Source organism: Humulus lupulus, chromosome 6 (assembly GCF_963169125.1).
Source record: "Humulus lupulus chromosome 6, drHumLupu1.1, whole genome shotgun sequence".
Taxonomy (NCBI): domain Eukaryota; kingdom Viridiplantae; phylum Streptophyta; class Magnoliopsida; order Rosales; family Cannabaceae; genus Humulus; species Humulus lupulus.
In genome coordinates, this window is record NC_084798.1 from 21,469,114 (window position 1) to 21,489,324 (window position 20,211).

The window sequence follows — 20,211 nt, forward strand, 5'->3', positions numbered from 1 at the left end:
GTGGGGTATTTTAGACCTAATGAATGGTCGAATTACCACCTGCGATATTCCAAGATCAACAATCACACTTATAAAAGTGTGCTTCAATGGTTTTAGTGCTCAAAAGTCTTCAATCAGTGTTGATCAACACTGATTTCATCCCAAGTCAACTCTTTACACTACACCAAAATACCTCTTTTGTGTCAGTCAAACGCGTCAATCAACGCAATTGATTGACGCCGTTGACCGATAATCAATATTTGTGGCAATTGAGCACTACCACAAATGTAAGAGCATTTGCGTCAGTGATAACAATGACACAATTAATTGGCGAAGTTTGCGTCAGTGGCCAACTGACGCCGTTAACGCACCGTTTGTGTCAGTGGGCAATTGATGCTAACAGCGTGTTTGCGTCAGTGGGGCACTGACGCAAACATGCCGTTAGTGTCAGTTGCCCACTGACGCAAACAGTGCGCCTAGTATTAAATCCTAGCCATCAACCTCGAGCCCCTCATTCTCCCAAATTCAAAACTTAGGTTTTCTCCCAAAAACCAACGTCGCCTCCGACTTCCTAGACCCATTTTGGTGAGTTTTTTTTTTTTAATTTTATGGTTAAATTGATGAATATAATATGTTTATGAACCTTATGTTGGGGTTTTATGCCCTAATTAAAACTCAAATTCTTTGTAATCTCATTTTATTATCAATAAAAGAATAGAAATCATTTTTTGACTTGGTTAATCACTTTGCTCACATGTTTTATTTTCATGATTATTTGTTTAATATAAACTTCTATTAAATCCCAAGCATATAACTAATCTTATTTATAGTGACGTAATCACAGTGGAATATAAATATGATTATATGTTCAAAATAAGTTAGTCCTAAGATTAGTCAGTGCACAGGATTTACACTGACTTGCCAATCTATGATATGATCTACTTACACACTACAGTGTTATGTTCTTTCTAGAACATTAACAAAGTAGATAAGATCGGATGTATTTGTTACATCGGACATGACCGATATTGACAGTTGATAAGATAAGTAAATATACCGTTATTATCTATTCTAGTCATATCATATAGTTGACCATAGGTCAATTCAATCTCAATTCTGAGTGGTTAGTATTCTAACTGATTGTATTATTTGAGTTATTTGACTTGTTCGTTACCAGCTTACCCTACGGACTAGCCCATACTTACATCTTGGGAACTCGGTAGTATAATTAAGTGAGAGTGTTAATCATAGATATGAACATCTATAGCTTCTGATGAAGAAGTGAAACAATGGTTTCCTTTTAGTTTGGTTCAAGGTGTTAAATGATAGAGATCTCATTTCAGTAATTAAATTAGTTTACTGAAATATCATTTACAAGAAACTAAGTGTTTTAAGGATAAAATACAATGATGGGTAAAACGGTATTTTAGTTCTATCTCATTGTAGACCGTCTATAGAGGATTGAGTGACAATTATGGTTGTAACAATGGATAATTAATAGTGTATCTATGTTTGTTTTATGAATTCAAGAGTGTAATTCCAAGTCTATAGTGGAGTCACGGGGAATTAATAAGTTAGTAAATTTATTTGTTAGATTTATGATAACTTATTGGAGCTTATTTCATAATCCCATGGTCCTCATTATACCTTGGATAAAATCATCTACATAGTCTCAATTAATTGATTTAATTATCAATTAGAATTATCAAAGTTGACCAGGTCAATTTTGGATAGTTTCACAGAGTTGTGTAATTTTGAGAAGAAAATAAAAATTATGGCAGATTTATTAATTAAGATAAATTGGTATCTAAATTAATAAATAAGTTTAAATCAAGGTTCAAATTATAAATAACTAATTTGATAAAGGATTTAAATAATTAGTTAATTAATTAAATCGATAGAAAATAATACTGGTCTTGATTTTAAGTCCAATGGGCTTATAATCAAATGGGAAATATCACGGGCCTAAAACCCATGATAATTTCGACCTAGGGATTTAAAATGGCTATTATTTTATTAATTTTTCAATTAAATTAAATGACCTAATTGAGTCTATAAAATGAGTGCTTAGAGAGAAGTCAAAACATAAGTCACAAGTCAGATTTTCTGATAGTTTTAGATTCTCTCTAAACACAAGTCTTTTTCTAAGCCTCTTTGTTATTTTCTCTTCTTCTCTGTATATCTATCTCATGTGTTGAGAATTGTCCACACTAGTCTAGGTGGTTCTAAGGATATATTGGAAGATTGTGAAGAAAATAGAAGATCGGTTCAGTTTCTTGATAATACTTTGCGACAGAGAGGATACAAGAGTTAGAGAAACTGAAGAAAAGACTCTTTCATTCTGCTGCGTATACTGTAAGTATTCTATTCTTTGTTTCTCTTTGAATTCAATTTTAGAAACATGTTTTAGGCTATCTTGTATTAATTTGTTTAATATTAGATATACATGAAAATAAATAAAGATCATGTATGAGCTAATCCAACACCTTATACATAGTTTTTTTTTAAAAAAATTGTATAGATTTCTGATTTTGAAGTTTATATTGTTTGAAAAACAAAACCCAAAAACCCTCCTCTTGATTTTTTCTCTGACTAGGTTCGCATGGGTCATGTATGTGGCAGAGGTCGTGGGTGTCGTGGGGGGTGGCTGGGGTCGCCGGGGTTGAGAGGTGGCTGGCTGGGGACTGAGTACAAGGGGGCTGGGGTCGCATGGGGTGGCTAGGTACACTGGTCGGGGTTCATAGCATTTTTTTTAATATAGTATTTGCGTCAGTGGGGCACTGTCACAAACGTGGCATTTGTGACAATGCCCAACTGACACAAACGTTAGTGTTTGCGTCAGTGGGGCACTGCCACAAATTCCAAGTTGTTTGTGGCAGTGCCCCACTGACGTACATGCCAACCTGGTTTGCGTCATGGGATTCCACATCACATATAAAACTGACACAAAAACTCAATTGTGGCAGATAGAAACTAACACAAATGACCTTTTTTGTAGTAATGTTATGAAATATTTTGCTAATTATGTGTTATTTCAGACCTAATCAACAGTTGGATAGCCACCAACAATGTTCCAAGATCAACAATCACACTTATAAAAGTATATTAGTTGACTTTAGCAGTCAAAATGCTCCAATTGGTGTCAATTGACACTGATCACACTATGATGATGCAGTACTTTATGGCAACCTAGCTAATTATGGGGTATTTCATACTTAACTAACTGTCGAATTGCCAACAATTATGAAAGTAAGTCATCACCACAACTTCATCATAGCATTGACGAACAAATTAATCATTACTATACTATTTGTAGAATAATATATATAAATCACAAGAAAACTACAACTTATTAATGTTAAACATTCAACAATCTAATTAATCTTATTCTCAAATACAATAGTAAAAATAATATTGAACATTCACGTTAATCATTCTACCATTTATTTATTTTTTATTAAAATAACATCTAATAAATCTTATTGTTAAATACATTGTCCAAATCAATTAATGTTAAACATCCTACCATCTATAAAAGTTTTTTTTCTTAAAAATTAATTAATTTTAGGGTTTATACCTTTTTGGACCCTGTATTTTTTTCCTGGACCCTGTGTTTTGACAAATTACTTTTTGAACCCTATATTTTGTAAAATGGTTAAAATAGAACCCTAAACCTGATTTTGGTCAATGTTTTATCAACTAAAATCACAAATAATTTACCAAACTAACAATTCAGAACAAAAATAAAATCATTTTGCTTAAAAACTATGTTGTTATATTAAATTTTTTCTTCATCAAAATTGAGTTTAGGGTTCGATTTTAACAATTTTACAAAACATAGGGTCCAAAAAGTAATTTATCAAAACACAGGGTCCAAACAAATAATGGGGAAAAACACAGGGTCTAAAAAAGTATAAACCCTTAATTTTATTGTGTAATAAATTGACAAAATTCATCAGTGTTAAACATTCGACCATCTATAAGAGTTTTTTGTTTTAAAAAAATCTAATTAATTTTATCGTTAAATATATTAGAAAAAATAATTAATACTAAGCATTCTACCATTATAAGTTTGTTTTATTTTGTTTAAAAAAACACCACTTCAAATAATTAGAATATACATTTCATATAACTTATTCTACCATATGATATTCTCAAATCATATTTATAATATATATTTTTAAACTTAATTAATGTTAATTCAATCGTTCCAAAATGCCAACCCTTCTAACAATACAGAACTACATTTGTTGGTTGCTAGAAGTAAATTGAAAGTTCACCTACAAAACAACTGAACAATTAATATTACTTTTTCTTTGATTTGGATTATGTAACATAAGCATTTAATTACTTACTTACTGGCAAATTTGTACGTGACCAATTTCATAAATAAAATCCAACTTCTACTAAAATTGTCCTTAGTGCCCTCACTTTACTATTTTTTGTAGCGAATTTACTGATTTGATACTCTATGTTTTTTCAAAGTATTATTTTGTTACCTTTTATTTTTAATAATACTTATATGGTACATATTTGATACCCTAGACTCAGATTTGATCGATAAAATTTTGTCAGATTTGATAGATAAAATTTTGTCAATATGATTAAACTGTCATCGGTTATATGTAATTAAATAATTAAATTTAAATTTGGATCTTATATAATTGATAGCAGTTTGATTAAATTGGTAAAATTTTATTAATTAAATTTGAATTTAGGGTATTTTAAAATACAAAATATCATATAAGCATTATTGAAAACAAAAATTACCAAAATAATACTTTGTAAAAACACATCATTCTAAATGATTACCTACTTTTTTTATCAAAAAAGCACAACTTTAATTCTTACAAAGAATAAAAAAAAAGAGAGACTGTTTACCCAACCGGCTGTAGTAAGTTCACATTATAATTCTAAATATCTTAGGTGATGAAACTATATAATAAGTAGACCCACCTTCCTTTGAGCATAGAAGAATTTGCCTTGTTAAAAAAATGTTTTTTTAAACTTCATTTTTACTTTTTAGTATTTTGGAATCTGAAATGATTTTTTTTTTCTGTTTTAATCAATATGTGCTTTTATAATTTCTGGTCATCGTTTACGGTCTCTATCATAATAATTCAAGTCAGTACCGCTTGAGATATACGTGGACAAGTTTACTCTTCTAATGCTTTTCTAGATCGAATATTACTGCTCATCACTTTCGTTTTTAGCAACCAATTAATCACTCATCTCTGCAACAATGGCTGAGGCTGTGATCTCTGTTCTCCTCGATCAGTTGGCTTCGGTCACTCATGAATCTGTAGGAAAAAAGACGCAACTGATCATGAGAGTCAATAAAGAACTTGAAAACCTTCGAGGTAATCTGGTCACCATCAAAGCAGTTCTTACAGATGCTGAAATGAGACAATTGAAAGAAGAAGCTGTGAAGCTCTGGGTGGAAGATCTGAAAGATGTATCCTACGACATGGACTCTGTGCTAGATAAGTGGAACACTGCCATTCTCAAGTCAGAATTTGACCAAGGAGAAAACGGAGCTGAGAGTCCAAAGGTTCGGTCTTCTATGCTCTTCTTCTCTTGTTTTCATTGTACCAAATTAAGTCCTTATATGATTATTCATCGTCTTAAAATTGCTAAAGAGATCCAAAGCCTAAACAGAAAAATAGAGAGGATCACCCTTAGAAAGGACAGATTCGGTTTTAGGGAAACAAGTGGCGATTCTGTTGGACTTAAGCGTCCGGACTACACCACCTCCTTCCTTGATGTGCCTGTCATTTATGGTCAGCTTAACTATAAGCAGATTTTGATTGATCGATTAAGACTGAGCGGGAGTAACCAAGATGACAATGAACCCAAATTCATTTCCATTGTTGGAATGGGAGGGATTGGAAAGACTACTCTAGCCAGAAATGTTTATAATGATGGTGAGATTAAGACCCTTTTCGAGGGTAACATGATTTGGGTTTGTGTTTCAGACCCATTTGACACTGCTAGGATTGCCAAAGAAATTATTGAACAAGTCACTCGACAAACCCCAGCTGTCATTGGGCTAGAGTTGTTAATAGACAAATTTCGGGAATCAATTAAGGGCAAAAAGTTTCTGCTAGTACTAGATGATGTGTGGACTACCGACTATAGCAAGTGGCTTTCACTAGAACAAATTTTAAGGCTTGGCGCGCTTGGGAGTAGAGTTGTGGTGACTACACGAAACGAGGAAGTGGCCAGAATGATTGGGGATGAAAATAGAATTTGTGTGAATAAATTAACAGAAGAAGATTGTTGGTTGTTGTTGAGAGAAATAGCTCTTTCCAACAAGACAGAGCAAGTGAGGGAAGATTTTGATGCGATTGGTCGAAAAATTGCACGTAAATGCAATGGCTTACCTCTTGCTGCGAAGGCTATAGGGAGTCTTTTGCGTGTTAAAGATATTGAATACTGGCAAGAAATGTCAACAAGTGAAATCTGGGAGTTAAAAAATATGGAGGTGGAGCTTTTCAACCCATTGTTATTCAGTTATTATGATTTGACTCCGGTAGAAAGACGATGTTTCTTGTATTGTGCCGTCTTTCCTAAAGATAATGTGTTTGAAAGAGATGAGTTGATCCAACAATGGGCAGCACAAGGTTATTTGAAGTCAAGGAACAACGATCAAGATGGTTTTGAACAAATGGGTCTCGTGTGCTTCCAAAATTTAGCTATGCGGTCATTTTTCCAAGAATTTAATTATGATGATTATAACTTCACTATTAAATTCAAGATGCATGATATAGTGCATGATTTTGCCCGATATCTCACAAAAAATGAATGTTCCATTCAAATAATTTCTGAGGTTGAAAAAAGAGTTGAATTGAATGTTCGTCATCTCAACTTAATTCATATTTCTTTGGCAATTCCAACTTTCTCAAACCTCAAGAAGAAGAATTTGCACACTCTTACGGTTTGGTGTGCTTTAGGGTGTATGGTCCCTCATCAACACTTGAGATGTCTCAGAACATTAATTTTGGTGGGAGAATTGATGAAATTGCCAACAAATATTGGTGATTTGATACATTTGAGATATCTCAGCATTGATTCGGGTGTTGAAACTATCTTAAATGTGCCTCCAACAATTGGAAATTTGTTTAATCTGCAAACCTTGAAGTTTTTGAGTCGAATTAAAGAACTGCCTGAAGAAGTTGGAAAACTAATTAACTTAAGACATCTTCGCTTAAGTGAGGGGCTAACTGAAAGTAGGCTGAAAAGTATTGGGAACTTGACAAGCCTTCAGACGTTGGACAATCGGGATCAAAGCTTTTGGGCCTACAACAAACAAAGAATGATAATAGATGTACGGGATTTTCAAAAATTGAATAGTCTTCGTAAAATTTGGTTGGAAATTTTAGGCAAAGAAGAACACAAGGAAGAGGCTAAGGAAGCTCAACTTCATAATAAAACTGCTCTTGTCCACTTGGAACTGAAATTTGCTTTTAATTCAGATATGGAAACCCATGAGATTGTACTTGAAACTCTGCGACCACATGAAAACTTAAAATATCTTAGAATTGAGTGGTATCTAGGTGGATCCATTTCCCCAAGTTGGATGATGTCGTTGATTAATATGAGAAGTTTGTACTTGTATGAATGTGTTAACTACACCATATTGCCTCCTTTGGGGAGACTCCCATGCCTCGAATCGCTTCACATACATTGGTCTCGTGGTTTGGAGAAGATGGGGCCTGAGTTTTTGGGAGTAGAAACGGATAGCAACACATCCACAGAGTCGTTGTTTCCCAAACTCAAACAACTCCAAATAAAATATGCAGATTCGTTGAAGGAATGGGTAGGAGCGGCGGGGTGGAAGATGAACGGCCCTTTGAAAATAATGCCTTCTCTCGAAAACTTAGTACTAATTGGATGCTTGACGCTGGAAACATTGCCTGACTTCCTGGAGTCAACACCACTAAAGAATTTGGAGATTCGTCGTTGTTATATTCTAGAGAATTCTTGCAAGAGGGAGACAGGAGAGGACTGGCCCAAGATTCGTCATGTCCCAAACATTATTATCCAAAGGTAAAAATATAAATGAATAAAAAAAAGTAAAAAACTGATTATAGTTTGTTTGAATGAGGCAAAGGTAACTAACTCTGCCATTTGTATATACGCAGTGACTATAAATAGATGAAGAAGAAGTATAGAAGCAAACGGTTGGCCCAAGAGTGAGTACTTATTCAACCCTTGTCATACGATATTTTGGTAAGACTTTCCTCATATTTCATAGATTAGAATGTAAATTTGAGTGCAAACCAATTATGTATGCCTATGTATTTATGATTATATGACTCATTTTGTACCTGCGCAACATTAATTAGAACAAGATTGGTTCTTGTTATTAGATTTGTGTGCTGTCGTTGATATATTGTATTTTGGGGTATGTCAAAAATTATTGTTTTCTTTTAGTAGTGGCTAGTACAAAGTTTCAGTATCCAATTTTGAAAAAGAACATAGGGTCTCTGTTTTTGAAAATGAATTTTATAGGTTACCTCTATTAGCAGTCTCACACTCTCATAGCTTCACTCTTGTTAATGTTATAGGAAATTTCTATTAGAATATTTAAGACGGAAATCTTCCTCGTCATGCTCGTCACTGTCCGCAGCATCCCCCTCGAGGATAGGCACCAGCTCGCGAGCTACTGGGATAGCCCGCAACCTCCTCAAGGCCAGAGTCTGGCCCGAAGAAATCAACTTACATGCCAGCATCGTCTCATCAGATACGAGCTGGCGGTAGTCTTTTTCACTTGATGGGAGCCCCACCAAGGTTTCGTATTGACTCCCAAGGGTCACCGATTTGGTCGTCCTCGCAAAGATGGCTGCACGATGATGTTCAAGTCAACACGCATGAAAAGAAATAAAGCAATGTGGTGATTTTGCGAGCTGAGAATAGAGAGAACTTACGAGGACGGTTGAAGTGGTGGTATTTGCAGTTGCGAAACCCCGTCGACATGAAGAACTGGCCCTTGAAGTCATTGGGGGTGGCTAGGTAGCTCGATGACTGCAGGAGAGTTGGGAAAACGGGTCAAGTAGTAGAACCTGTCGCCTCGCCCCGGTTGATCCAGGCTAGATTTGAGGCAGAAGAAGAAAAGGATGTCTGTTGGGGTCGGGACCTCCCACTCGTGCCTCAGGAAGAGGTACCTCAGCCCCGCCAGTAGACGATAGGAGTTAGGGGCAGTTGGAAGGCAGCCAGCTTCACGTAATTCAAAAAATTCGCGAAGTACTGGTCCAAAGGTAGGAAGGCCCCAGCCTTGAGGTGTTCGTCGCTCCAAGCCGCGAACTCCTCGTAGAGGGGTGTGCAACTCTTCTCGCCCTCGAGGGGAGGTCGGGCAACAAGAGCGCCTGTCCCGATTTCGATGTTATGGGACAGCAGTGTTATATTATTTTAAATAATATAATGTTAGATTAAATAATGTGACATAATGTAATTTGTCACACAAATGTGATTTGTCAGACCTTGTAACATATTATTGAGAGTCACAAAATTAGACACATGTATGTGCCCAAATGCGATATATTTTTGGAGTTACAAACTTGTAACTCCCAAATATTACCCAATAATGTGTAGATTTGATATTACACATTTTGATTTGAATTTCTTAAAGTCATATGTAAAATATGGCTGTTAGAGATGTGATTTTAACTCCCATAATGTGTATGGAAGTTACAAAATCAAGTGGGAATGAAGTTGGAACGTTTTGGCAAATTTGGAAAATTGGTTGCTGAAAAAACGATTTGGGCCGCTGCCTATGTTTTTTAGGCAGCAGCCCAAGAGGCAAAAATAGGCAAAAACACACCGTGGGCTGCGGCTCGTGTTTTTCAGGCTGCGGCCTGAGCGGCTGACAACATTTTCCAACTTCGGTTTTTATCCAATTTTGCACGTTTCCAACAGCCAAGTAACTCCCAAGTCTTTATTTTGATTCCATAAACATTCAATTAATCATTGGTAACAACCATCAGGGTTGGTGGAATTTGAAATTCAAAGGTGTCTCAAAACTCCATAAATAGGAACCTAATGCTCACTTGTAAGACACGCCATTTTTCATCCACAAAGCACTTGGCTGAAAAATACACCTTGAGGCTTGATTATTCCAGAGAGTTATTTCCTTGAGAGATCCCTTAGGGCCCGTTTGGTTGATGGTAATGGGCCAGAAAAGAAAGGAATGAAATATTAATGTGCCAGATTCTTTTGTTTGGTTGAAAATAACAAGTTTGGAAAAGAATTCCATTGTAATGCTTATTCCACCAAACTAACAGAATAACTTTTCCACTTTTGAGTCAGTGGAATTATAATTTTATTCCACTCCTTACCTTTCCTTACCCTAATTACCCTTATACGATTTCTAGTGATATTTCATCTGTATGGACAAAGTTTGATCTCAGTAATCAAAAACTCTTTTGATTATTAGAATATAAATATGTTATAATGTTTAGTTTAACATTTTTATGTTATTATATTATTTTATTTTTTAAAAATATAAAATAGTATTTAGTGATAATTAAAGTAAATTGCATTTAACATTAAAAAAATACTTAATAAAAATAAATTCTTATTGATAATTTTAATATTTTGTAGTGTTCAAAAGTAGAATTATTATGCTTAAAAAAAAAAGTAGGAATATTAAATATTATTTTGTAAAAAAAGAATATGAAAAAAAAGTAACGTCATTGTTAGTAAATCTATATATATATATATATATTTAGTATGTTTATTTTAATTTATTAATCATATTTTAAGCACTTTGGGGGTTTTGTCCAAAATAAATTTATTCCATTCCATTCCATAGTCAACCAAATATAAGAATAGGTATTCAATCATTGATTCAATTATTCTAACCAAACAACATAATCGCATTACCTTTCTTATTCCATTCCATTACTATTCTTATTCCTATTCCTATTTCATTGTTTTCATTACCTCCAACCAAACGCCATATTAGTGCTTAGAGAATAGGGGGAAATAAGCATTTGGACAAAGGTCTTGAACCTTGTTCAAGTTGGTGATCCCCACTACTCTACACTTTGGTTGTGTGAGAGTTTGTTTGTGTTTTCATTCTTTTGATCTTGTTGATATTATTTACTTGTATTATTATTGTTTTGAGTTTGTAATCTTCTTCTCCTACATCTTTCTAGTTACTTGTATTTTGAGCAATTGAGTTGTAATATTTATTTAATCAATTACTTTGTCTATTATATTTTTGCATAGAGTTGTATATTGGTTTTTCCATATTTCATTTGAGTATAAAAATATATTCTCTAACAAGCAGAATCTTGTTGACCCTCCCTTGGGTCGTAATCTTCGAGACTATCCTCTCTGCCTCGAAGAAAGCATCAGGTCCCACCTCGACCTCTTTCTCCACTATGGGACCAAAGTGGAGGATGGGAGAATCCACAGCAATCCCTTTCCTTTTGCTGGCCCGCTGGGATGACGAGCCAGCCGTGCTCTTCTTGGGTACGTTCTTCTTGGGTCCCATCTGGTCGCCTAACGAACAAGAATGAAGAAAAGTTTAAATAGGCGACCTAAAAATAGAAAATGGGATATAGTGCGAGAAGTGATTTTCGTACACGGGCTGAGGTAATCTCAGCCCACGGTGTGTGAAGCCATGCGTTTCCATGGTCACGCGCCCACGTTTCCAACGGATCTCCGATTGCTCAGGATCTGTGTGTCAGGAGAGTCAGGATAATGTTTACCTTGGAGGGAAAGTTTTAAAAAGCAAACCCGCCTAGGAAGTGTGACCCCTAAGCTACCCGGTTTTGCACCTTAGAAACCTCTCATCTTCCCCTTTCCAAACAGGCATTCCCTAAAGCTACTCAGAAAAATTACCCATAATTTATCTTGTCCTAAACATCATGTTCCTAGACATGTTCTCATATAGTCGATATACCTAGGATCAAAACCTATGCACCAAAAATCAGCCAAAAAAACCTACAGTGTGCGACTAAGAAAGAGGTTTACCTAACAGAAAAATGGAAATATCAAAACATGCAATAGACAGAGGTCTTACAATGTATTTTCCATGTGGAAGTCACAAAAAGCGTAGGAATCGGAGTCCTGGTGGAGTCTTTGAAGCTAGACTGGTGCAGAAACTCTTATGGCGAGAGCGTAGGGATCTCTGGGATGATAACCAGAAGAAGAGAAACTTCTGAGATTAAAAAGGAGAGAAAATGAGAAAATAAAATTTCAAATGAAGGGTGGCTAATACGGAAGATGACCAACCTTATATATGCGTAAGAGACATAAAGGAACGAGGACCGTTCGATCAAATTAATGCGAGATACGAGGGTCATAACTCGAGAGGCGAAACGACGGCCGAAAGCAGGCTAGGCCATTTAATGCAATTCTCATAAATCGAACAGTCGCCAACCACGGCGCTCCACGTGTCCGATGCCCATGCAGTGGGCGGGACATGAAAAGTCGAAAGGGATACTTAAAAGCCCCCGTTGTGAAGACCGCAGATGACGTCATGGGTCACGAGCAGGGGCTTGGGGGGCAGATGTACGCCCTAAATATCTGCGCATATTGACGAGCTAGAAAAGGGCCTAATTCGATCTGACACGTGTTGATCGTCCACCCGGAGCTGTTTGTTACGGGCCTCCTTCTGTCTAGCCTGAGTTGATTGAAGAGTTAACTGCTATTCAGAGGCATCATGTCAGCAGTATGAGTGTCATGAGTTGGCGCCATACTAAGCTCGCGATGCAACAGAGATCTGACATCTGAATCGTTGCAAAGTCAACCACGCAATATAAACGTATATATATCAGACATCACGTGTCTATTCTATTCTTGAATTCTCGGACACGCAGTATAAACGTGCGTGTTCAGACATCCCATGCCTGATTTGGACCATGCGGCCCACTATCTCTCCTTACCTATTGATTAGACCACACTTCACTGCAAAGTTTAGGAATTAATCATCAGTGTCACAGAGATGACGTGAAGGATAAAGAGATCACGGGATGACCCCATTGCCAACCCGGATATCTTCTTCCTATAAATACCAAAACCCTGGGTGGTGCAAGGGGTTGGATATTTTTGTAAAGAAACACTCTATAAGAAATAGTCAAAAGATATCAATAATATCGCCTGGTGGACTAGAGAGATTTTAACCTTTGAACCACCTAAAAAGAAAGGAATGAACATCTTCCCATGATATTAGTTTCTTCAGTCTAAAATATAATTATTTTCATATTACGATTCACCAATTAGCACTAATCCATCCCACTTATTCGTATAATTACCTGTTGACGAAGAATCACGTCAACACATGTATACTACTCTCTACATTAATTTTATTTCTATTATTAAATTATTTTTAAATATTATTGTATTTTATATATATGTCATGTAGCCATGTAAATATATATTTATGTTAATGTTGTGTTTAGATATCATATATATAGAGATTATTTATATAAATATTTATTTATACTATAGAATTATAATTCATTTTATTATATATATTTAAAATAATTGTTGCGGATTTATATGCTATGCAAGTGCACACAGTCGCAATTTGTAATAATATGGTCAAAACCAAGTATCCTCCTCAAGTACTGAATTCTCAATTACAAGTCAATTAATTTCTCTTTCTATTTGATCAATTAGAATTCTTGATTCTTATAGACACAGCAAAAGAAACTATAATATTCAGAAACAATAATTAAAAATTAAATAAAATAACAAATAATAGCAAAACCTTGGATTTAAACACTGAAGAAATAATTAGGATATTTAATCTCATCAACTATCCTCCCAATCATTTCCTAATGCAAAATACTAAATTCTTCTTCTTTCTACCTAATTCAATTAACAAGTTGATAAAGCAGCCTATAATCATATTATGAATTATAAACTCAACCTAGGTGACAATTTCTTATAATTCTATGGTAAATTGAACCACAAAATAAGCATTAATCTCGACAACTTAATAAACAGTTACACAATTAATATGGATACTTTTGTTCCAAATTAAAATTATGTCCAATATAACCACAGCAAATTCAAATCTCACTTCTCAGATTTTGATTTAAAAACATATATATAATGACTATAGATGGCCAATCGATAATCAATCAATAAGAACAGGTTATATGGAATTGAAGAAGATTGAAGAAGAAGAAAATTGAAATTGCATTAATTCATAATAGAGATTCAAGTGATGCAATTGAAAATCTTAAACAGAGAATTAGTTCATAATCATTATGCTAATCACAAAGACAATTAAAGATAACATCAGAAAGTAGAAGAAAAACATGTAGATTGAATACTCCAAGCCTTCCAGCCTTCAAGCAATTTCCACACCCGAAATCCGTACGCCCCTTTTCTTCCTTATTTTCCCCTTATAAAAACCTAAAATTCAGTTTTTATAGAGGCGGGCCGCGGCTTTATTTGCACCATGCCGCGACCCGTGTCTAAATTCCTTCGCGATTTGTCCTTTCCATGCCGCAGCCCTACTCAGCCATGCCGCGGCCCGTGTCTAAGATTTCTGGGTTGATGCCCTTCTATGCCGCGGCCCTCTTTAGCCATGCTGCGGCCCGTAGTTCTCCTTCAAAACAATGGCTCTGTTTCACTAGCTAGCCGCGGCTCTACTTTGCTCATGTCGCGGCTCTTAAGAAATTTCTCAATTCTTCAAGATTTTATCCCAAAAATTCACCAACAACTCCAAATCATGTTGAGATTCATCCTTTCTCGAAATAAGTTATAAAACTTGGTTATTTCTTCCCTTTCTTTGACATTTTCCTCCAAGTACTCAGTTCTTCCTGATATTCACAAAGACAAGCAAACACAGCATAAACCCGCACTAAATGAAAGAAAAAAGAGATAAAAGACTACTTAAAACTCCATCTAAACATGACAAAAACTAGACTCAACAAACTCCCCTAAACTTAACTTTTACTCACCCTCGAGTAAAGATTGACTTTAGACTTGAAACAAAACAAAACACACAAATAATAAAGCCTCCACTTTGTCCACAACACATTGTCATCAATCGCGAAATAACAAATGCGATTTTCAACCAGAATTTCAGTATAATCACTCTCACAATTAACCCAAATGCCTCAGTTGAAAATTAGAATATGAGTTGTAAATAACAAAATGTGCAATTAGAATACATCATACATATTTTACTCTTTCAACAATCCACTCACCAAAATTCAATATGCTTGCATACTTGCCTTTCTCCACTAATGTTAACAACACATATTTTGGAATCAACAGGACTTTCAAGGTTCATGCATTTTTTGCTTAGGTAAAGGTAGATAAAAAGACATTTAGGCTTCATTATACCATAAGCACCTAAAAAAAATCAATCAAACAACCCACATTGCGTTTTAATTGCCAGCCCAAAATTCACCCATTTTTTAATGATTGACAACTCATAATCAATACACCAACATCACTTTATTTTTATTTATTTTTTTTATCACTTTTTTTTTTTTTGAAGACACAAATTGAAACTGATTTACAGTGATGTTGCAAGTATTTTTACACTTTACACTTGTCTCAACCGAAAAAAAATAAAATTACATTGTTCATCCACTCACACTAATATGTTTTTCCTTCTTTTTCTCTCTACCCAATCACAAATCGCTCCCCTAAACTTATTTCTAAGCTTATGGCATAATTCATAGGACAGGGAAAAATAATTGGTACAATTTTGGCTTAATGAATTGGTTAAACAATCAACAAAACAAGTTAAGGCACAAATGAGCAAACTAGGGAAAATAATGATAAGGGTAAGCTTGAAAGGCCCAAACATTCCAAAAGATTGCCTATATCATATTCCAAAACACATGTCATCAAGGATTTCGTCTCAAAAGACAAGTAATGCAAGTTCTATCAGATTCCACCATTCATTCCTCGTACCCAAGTAAAACATATATAACATAAGCTAATTGCCCCAATTTACAAAACATATTCAAATTTCCAACAAAACATTTAAACTTAATCCCAAGAGTAATCAACTAAGCACACGGTTATTCACACAATTACTATCTCACAAATTGATGACAAATGATATTACAAACAAATTATCGGCAAACTAAAATTAACAGAACAAAGATAAAAACAAAGATAAAAATAATAACTGATAAGTCCCTCCCCAAAATTTAAATTGCACATTGTCCCCAATGTGACATGAAGAGTAAGGAAAGAAGACTTACCTCAAAAAGTACGCCACGTCAGTATGGCGGAGGTGGTGGTGGCGGGTTGTATGGATTGAACTGAGGTGAAGGAGTGAAGTAATTTTCATCAGCAGAACTCATAGTCCACCTCGTGACTAAGGCATTCAACTCCTCTATATGAACCCGCCCATACTCATTATGTTGCACCAGGAAGTCATTGTAATGCTAATTTTGCGCATGATGCGACTGGATTAAGTATTGATTTTTCCGAATAAGATAATCCAATCGATCATGCGTGCGTTGCGTGTGCTCATCAATGGGCCCACCAATTGCCAAATTCGAAGGTGGATTACTAGGGCCCGCTTCATCTGCTCCATCCTCCTCCACTTGATCAATGTCAGCTGCTTCATCAGCCCTTCTACGCTTATAATGCTGGCCAGGGGACAGCGGCGTAAGAGAAGCCGAAGGAAATGCCGCAAACAAAGTCTGATTAATTGGCCCCGTTGGCTTCCGAACTAGATCGCTGGCGAAGACCGGTACATCATAAGTATTACATAGGGTCGAGATAAAAGTACCATGAGCAACACCAGCAGTAGTATTGAATCTACTGATGTTGCGAATGCTGTAACGAATTATTCGACCCACATCAATTGTCATCTTGGTCATGATAGCATAAACCAACAAACAGCGCTCTCTATCAATAGTAGAGACATGAGAGGTCGGCAATAAGCGTGAAATTACAAAATAAACCCACGCCTTAGCGATTGGGTTAAGCTGCCACCGGTTCATGTCTTTAGGCTTGCCATGATGATAATTAAACCGAGCACCTTCCATACTCAGAACTTCAGCCACTGCATCATAATCTGGCTCGCTAAAATGGGCCAACTGCAAATGCTCGTCATCAAGCGCAGACAATGTAAGGAGGTGCAGTAAGTGGTTAAATGAATAAATTTCTGTAGGCACCTTTTTACCCCTAATAAAATTTTGCTTTTCTGCATCAAGGTATGGGAAATTGGCGTATAACTCAAACATTTGAGAGTAGTTGGCCATTCCTACACGGGTAGAGTCGCAGAAGAAACCCCAATTGCGTCTCATTATTTCAGCCCGAATGATATCATGAGCATGGTTATTTTCAAATGGTTCCTCTTGAAACTCAAATCCCTGTTCCCTAACCACAGATTTCTCATGAATCTTTTTGAACATGTTAGCCGCTTGCTTATTGACAAATAACTGCGTATCAAAATCAGCAGGAGGAGGTGGTGTTGGTTGAGTTCGGGATGAAGAGGCTTTCTTTGAGGAGGCATCTCTAGGAGGATTGCGCTTAGGACCCATTTTTTTTTTCAATACAATAACAGACTAATCCCCCCAATTGGTTTAAAAGAAATTGAGTACAATAAACACACAACCTAACCCCTTACACCAGAAAAGAAACACAAAACCCCTAGATTTCTCACAAGAAAAATATAAAACAGTCCACAATGCCAAAATGTAATCTATCTTCCAATCAGAAAGCTCTAGAATAGATGTAAGACACTTACTTGCTTGTCACAAGGCTTCTCCTTTTTGTCTCCTTGGCTGATGAAATTCTCAAGATGGAGAAGGGGTTGTGAGAATTGAGAGAGAAAAGAGGCTTTGAGTGTTGGTAAAAAGGAAATTATGAAAGTGAATGAGGATGAGGGCAAAATTAGGGCTTTTTACCCCTGATTTCGCACACGGGCTGCGGCTCTATCCATACAATGCCGCGGCCTGCATCAAATTTACAGGAAATAATGCCGCGACATTACTTATCCATGCCGCGGCCCGCCTCATTCCTTCAAAAATCGTGGGCCTCTGGAACCAGCAATGCCGCGGCTCAGTGTGTCTATGTCGCAGTCCTTAAGGATTCTCCATTTTTTTTCATTTCTTTAATTGTTATAATAATAATCAAATTAACTAAAATTTAGTAAATAAAAAAAATTATACTAACGCAATATTTATTCCAACAAAAATACAAATAAAGTTACTAACATTTTTATAAAAATTTCACTAAACCTTTGAAAACTACCTCCTCGGCAACGGCACCAAAATTTGTTTAACGTCCAAATCGTGACAACCACTAAGCGATGGTTGTAGTATAAATCGGGCGGTCGATCTACAAGGAGGTAACCTAAAACCAAAAGATTAGTAAAAAAATAACACAAAAAGTTAGTAACATGAAATAAATAAAAATGGAAATGAAAAGAGATTTGAGATTTTGGTGTTGTCTTTTTGATGAAATGATAAAATGAGATAAATGAAATAAAAGTAAGGTGTAATCAAGAATTTGAGAAATAGAAAGGTTTTAAGAATTATCCATTTGCTTGTTTGGTTACTTAGTTACTTGATTTACAAAAATACACAAGTAAATAGTTCACATCCCAACATTTACTTGAAAAATCTAACATTAAAGTCCATATTATTTTCTAACAAAATTCATTTGAGTTATAAAATTCTTTACTTTAAAAGCACAATGTTAATCTTATGAAAAATCTAAAAATGACAAAATACCCAAGGGCAATAATGCAATTGAAGATTAGACATAAAATTATGTATCAATATTATTTTTACTAATTAGAAGCACATAGAAAGAACATGACTAATCGTATATACTATTAGTACAAGTAAATAAAGATAACAAGATAGAAAATGGGGATGAAAGAACATAAATAACTCAAATACATTACATTAAGAATGTAGTAAGTCAAAGTAGCAAAATAACATCACTAGCATATGGAATCATCCATAACCTTCCTAAGAAGATTAGACCATTATGCTCATGATTCTCACAAAATTCTAAGAATAAAATATGAGAAGAAAGTGAGTAGAAATTTTGCTATAGTTTCTTTACTGTAAAAATTACATACCAAATATGAAAGAAGAACTCCTATTTATAGAAGGAGAAAAAGAGTAAAAAGAAATTAAATTACAAATGGGGTCTACAAAATAAATTTGAAATCTTAATAATAAAATATGATTTTGAAAAATTAAATCTTATTATTAATATTAACTTAGTTATTTTAGTGAATGGTCATTTTACCATTTTTCTAAAACACCACAAAATATGAGCTTAAGAGCTCAAAATGGAAAGATGCAAGATCCAAAACCCACAAAAATTGAGTTGAAAGGTGGCTGAAAGTGTTGACCAAGTGCAGCCAATAGAGACGCGCCACATGTCCAGGTAATGGCAAGCTTGGGCTTGGGCTTGGGCTCATTTTGGGCCAAATTCCCTTAAAAAATGTCACTTTTTCAACTCTTTTTTTCACTTTTGATTATTTCTTTCTTCTTTCTTTTTCTTTATGTCAAAATACAACTTTAATTCCTACAAAATAACAATAAAATAAATTATAATAAAATATTTTCATTTATAAAATAAATAATATTAATTCCATGAAAATATTAATTAAACTTAATTTATTTTTACCATTAAGATAAATTAATATGCATTTTTCACCACTAATCATGAAGAATTGCGACTCTGAGAAGATTTATATTTAAGTCTACGAACAAATGCGTCTCGTTTTTTAATCTACTCAGGGGAGACAAAAAGTTCGAATGGACAGAAGAGTGCGAACATGTTTTTTTTAAGGACCATATGTCGCGACCGCCCATTCTGTCCAAGCTGATCGAAGGAGAAACTTTGTACATCTACCTAGCAATAACAGAGTATGTTGTCGGTGCTGTTTTAATCAGGGAGGAAGATAACATTCAAATTGCAGTATACTACATAAGTAAAAGACTTGTGGGAGCAGAATTACGCTATTCGGCTATAGAGAAATTGACTTACTGCTTAATACTTGCATCAAGAAAAATGCGACCCTACTTTCAAGCTCATCACATAGTAGTTTTTACCGACTAGCTACTACAGCAAGTCTTGCAAAAACCAGATATCGCTAGTCGACTACTAAAATGGATATTTAAGCTAAGTTAGTTTGAAATTTTGTATGCACCACGAACAGAAAGAAACCTTACCAAAATTTGTAGTTGAGTTCACCCAACTACTATTTATCTAAATATGTAACTCATTTATATATGTTATAGACTATCTATTATAATTTAGTTTATT

The 20,211-nt window shown here is 35.0% G+C and overlaps 1 protein-coding gene across 1 annotated transcript; it reads left to right on the top strand.

The window, feature by feature from the left end:
* Positions 1-5,074: 5,074 nt before the first annotated feature.
* On the top strand, positions 5,075-8,468 carry LOC133781846 (disease resistance protein RGA2-like). Its single transcript, XM_062220942.1, has 2 exons — positions 5,075-8,028; positions 8,124-8,468. The coding sequence occupies exons 1-2, from the start codon at positions 5,222-5,224 to the stop codon at positions 8,134-8,136; spliced, it is 2,820 nt and encodes a 939-aa protein (XP_062076926.1). The 5' UTR covers positions 5,075-5,221; the 3' UTR covers positions 8,137-8,468.
* The last annotated feature ends 11,743 nt before the right edge of the window (positions 8,469-20,211 follow it).

Excerpts from the sequence above, each read along its gene's own strand:
- LOC133781846 (XM_062220942.1), top strand. The coding sequence starts at position 5,222 with ATGGCTGAGGCTGTGATCTCTGTTCTCCTCGATCAGTTGGCTTCGGTC.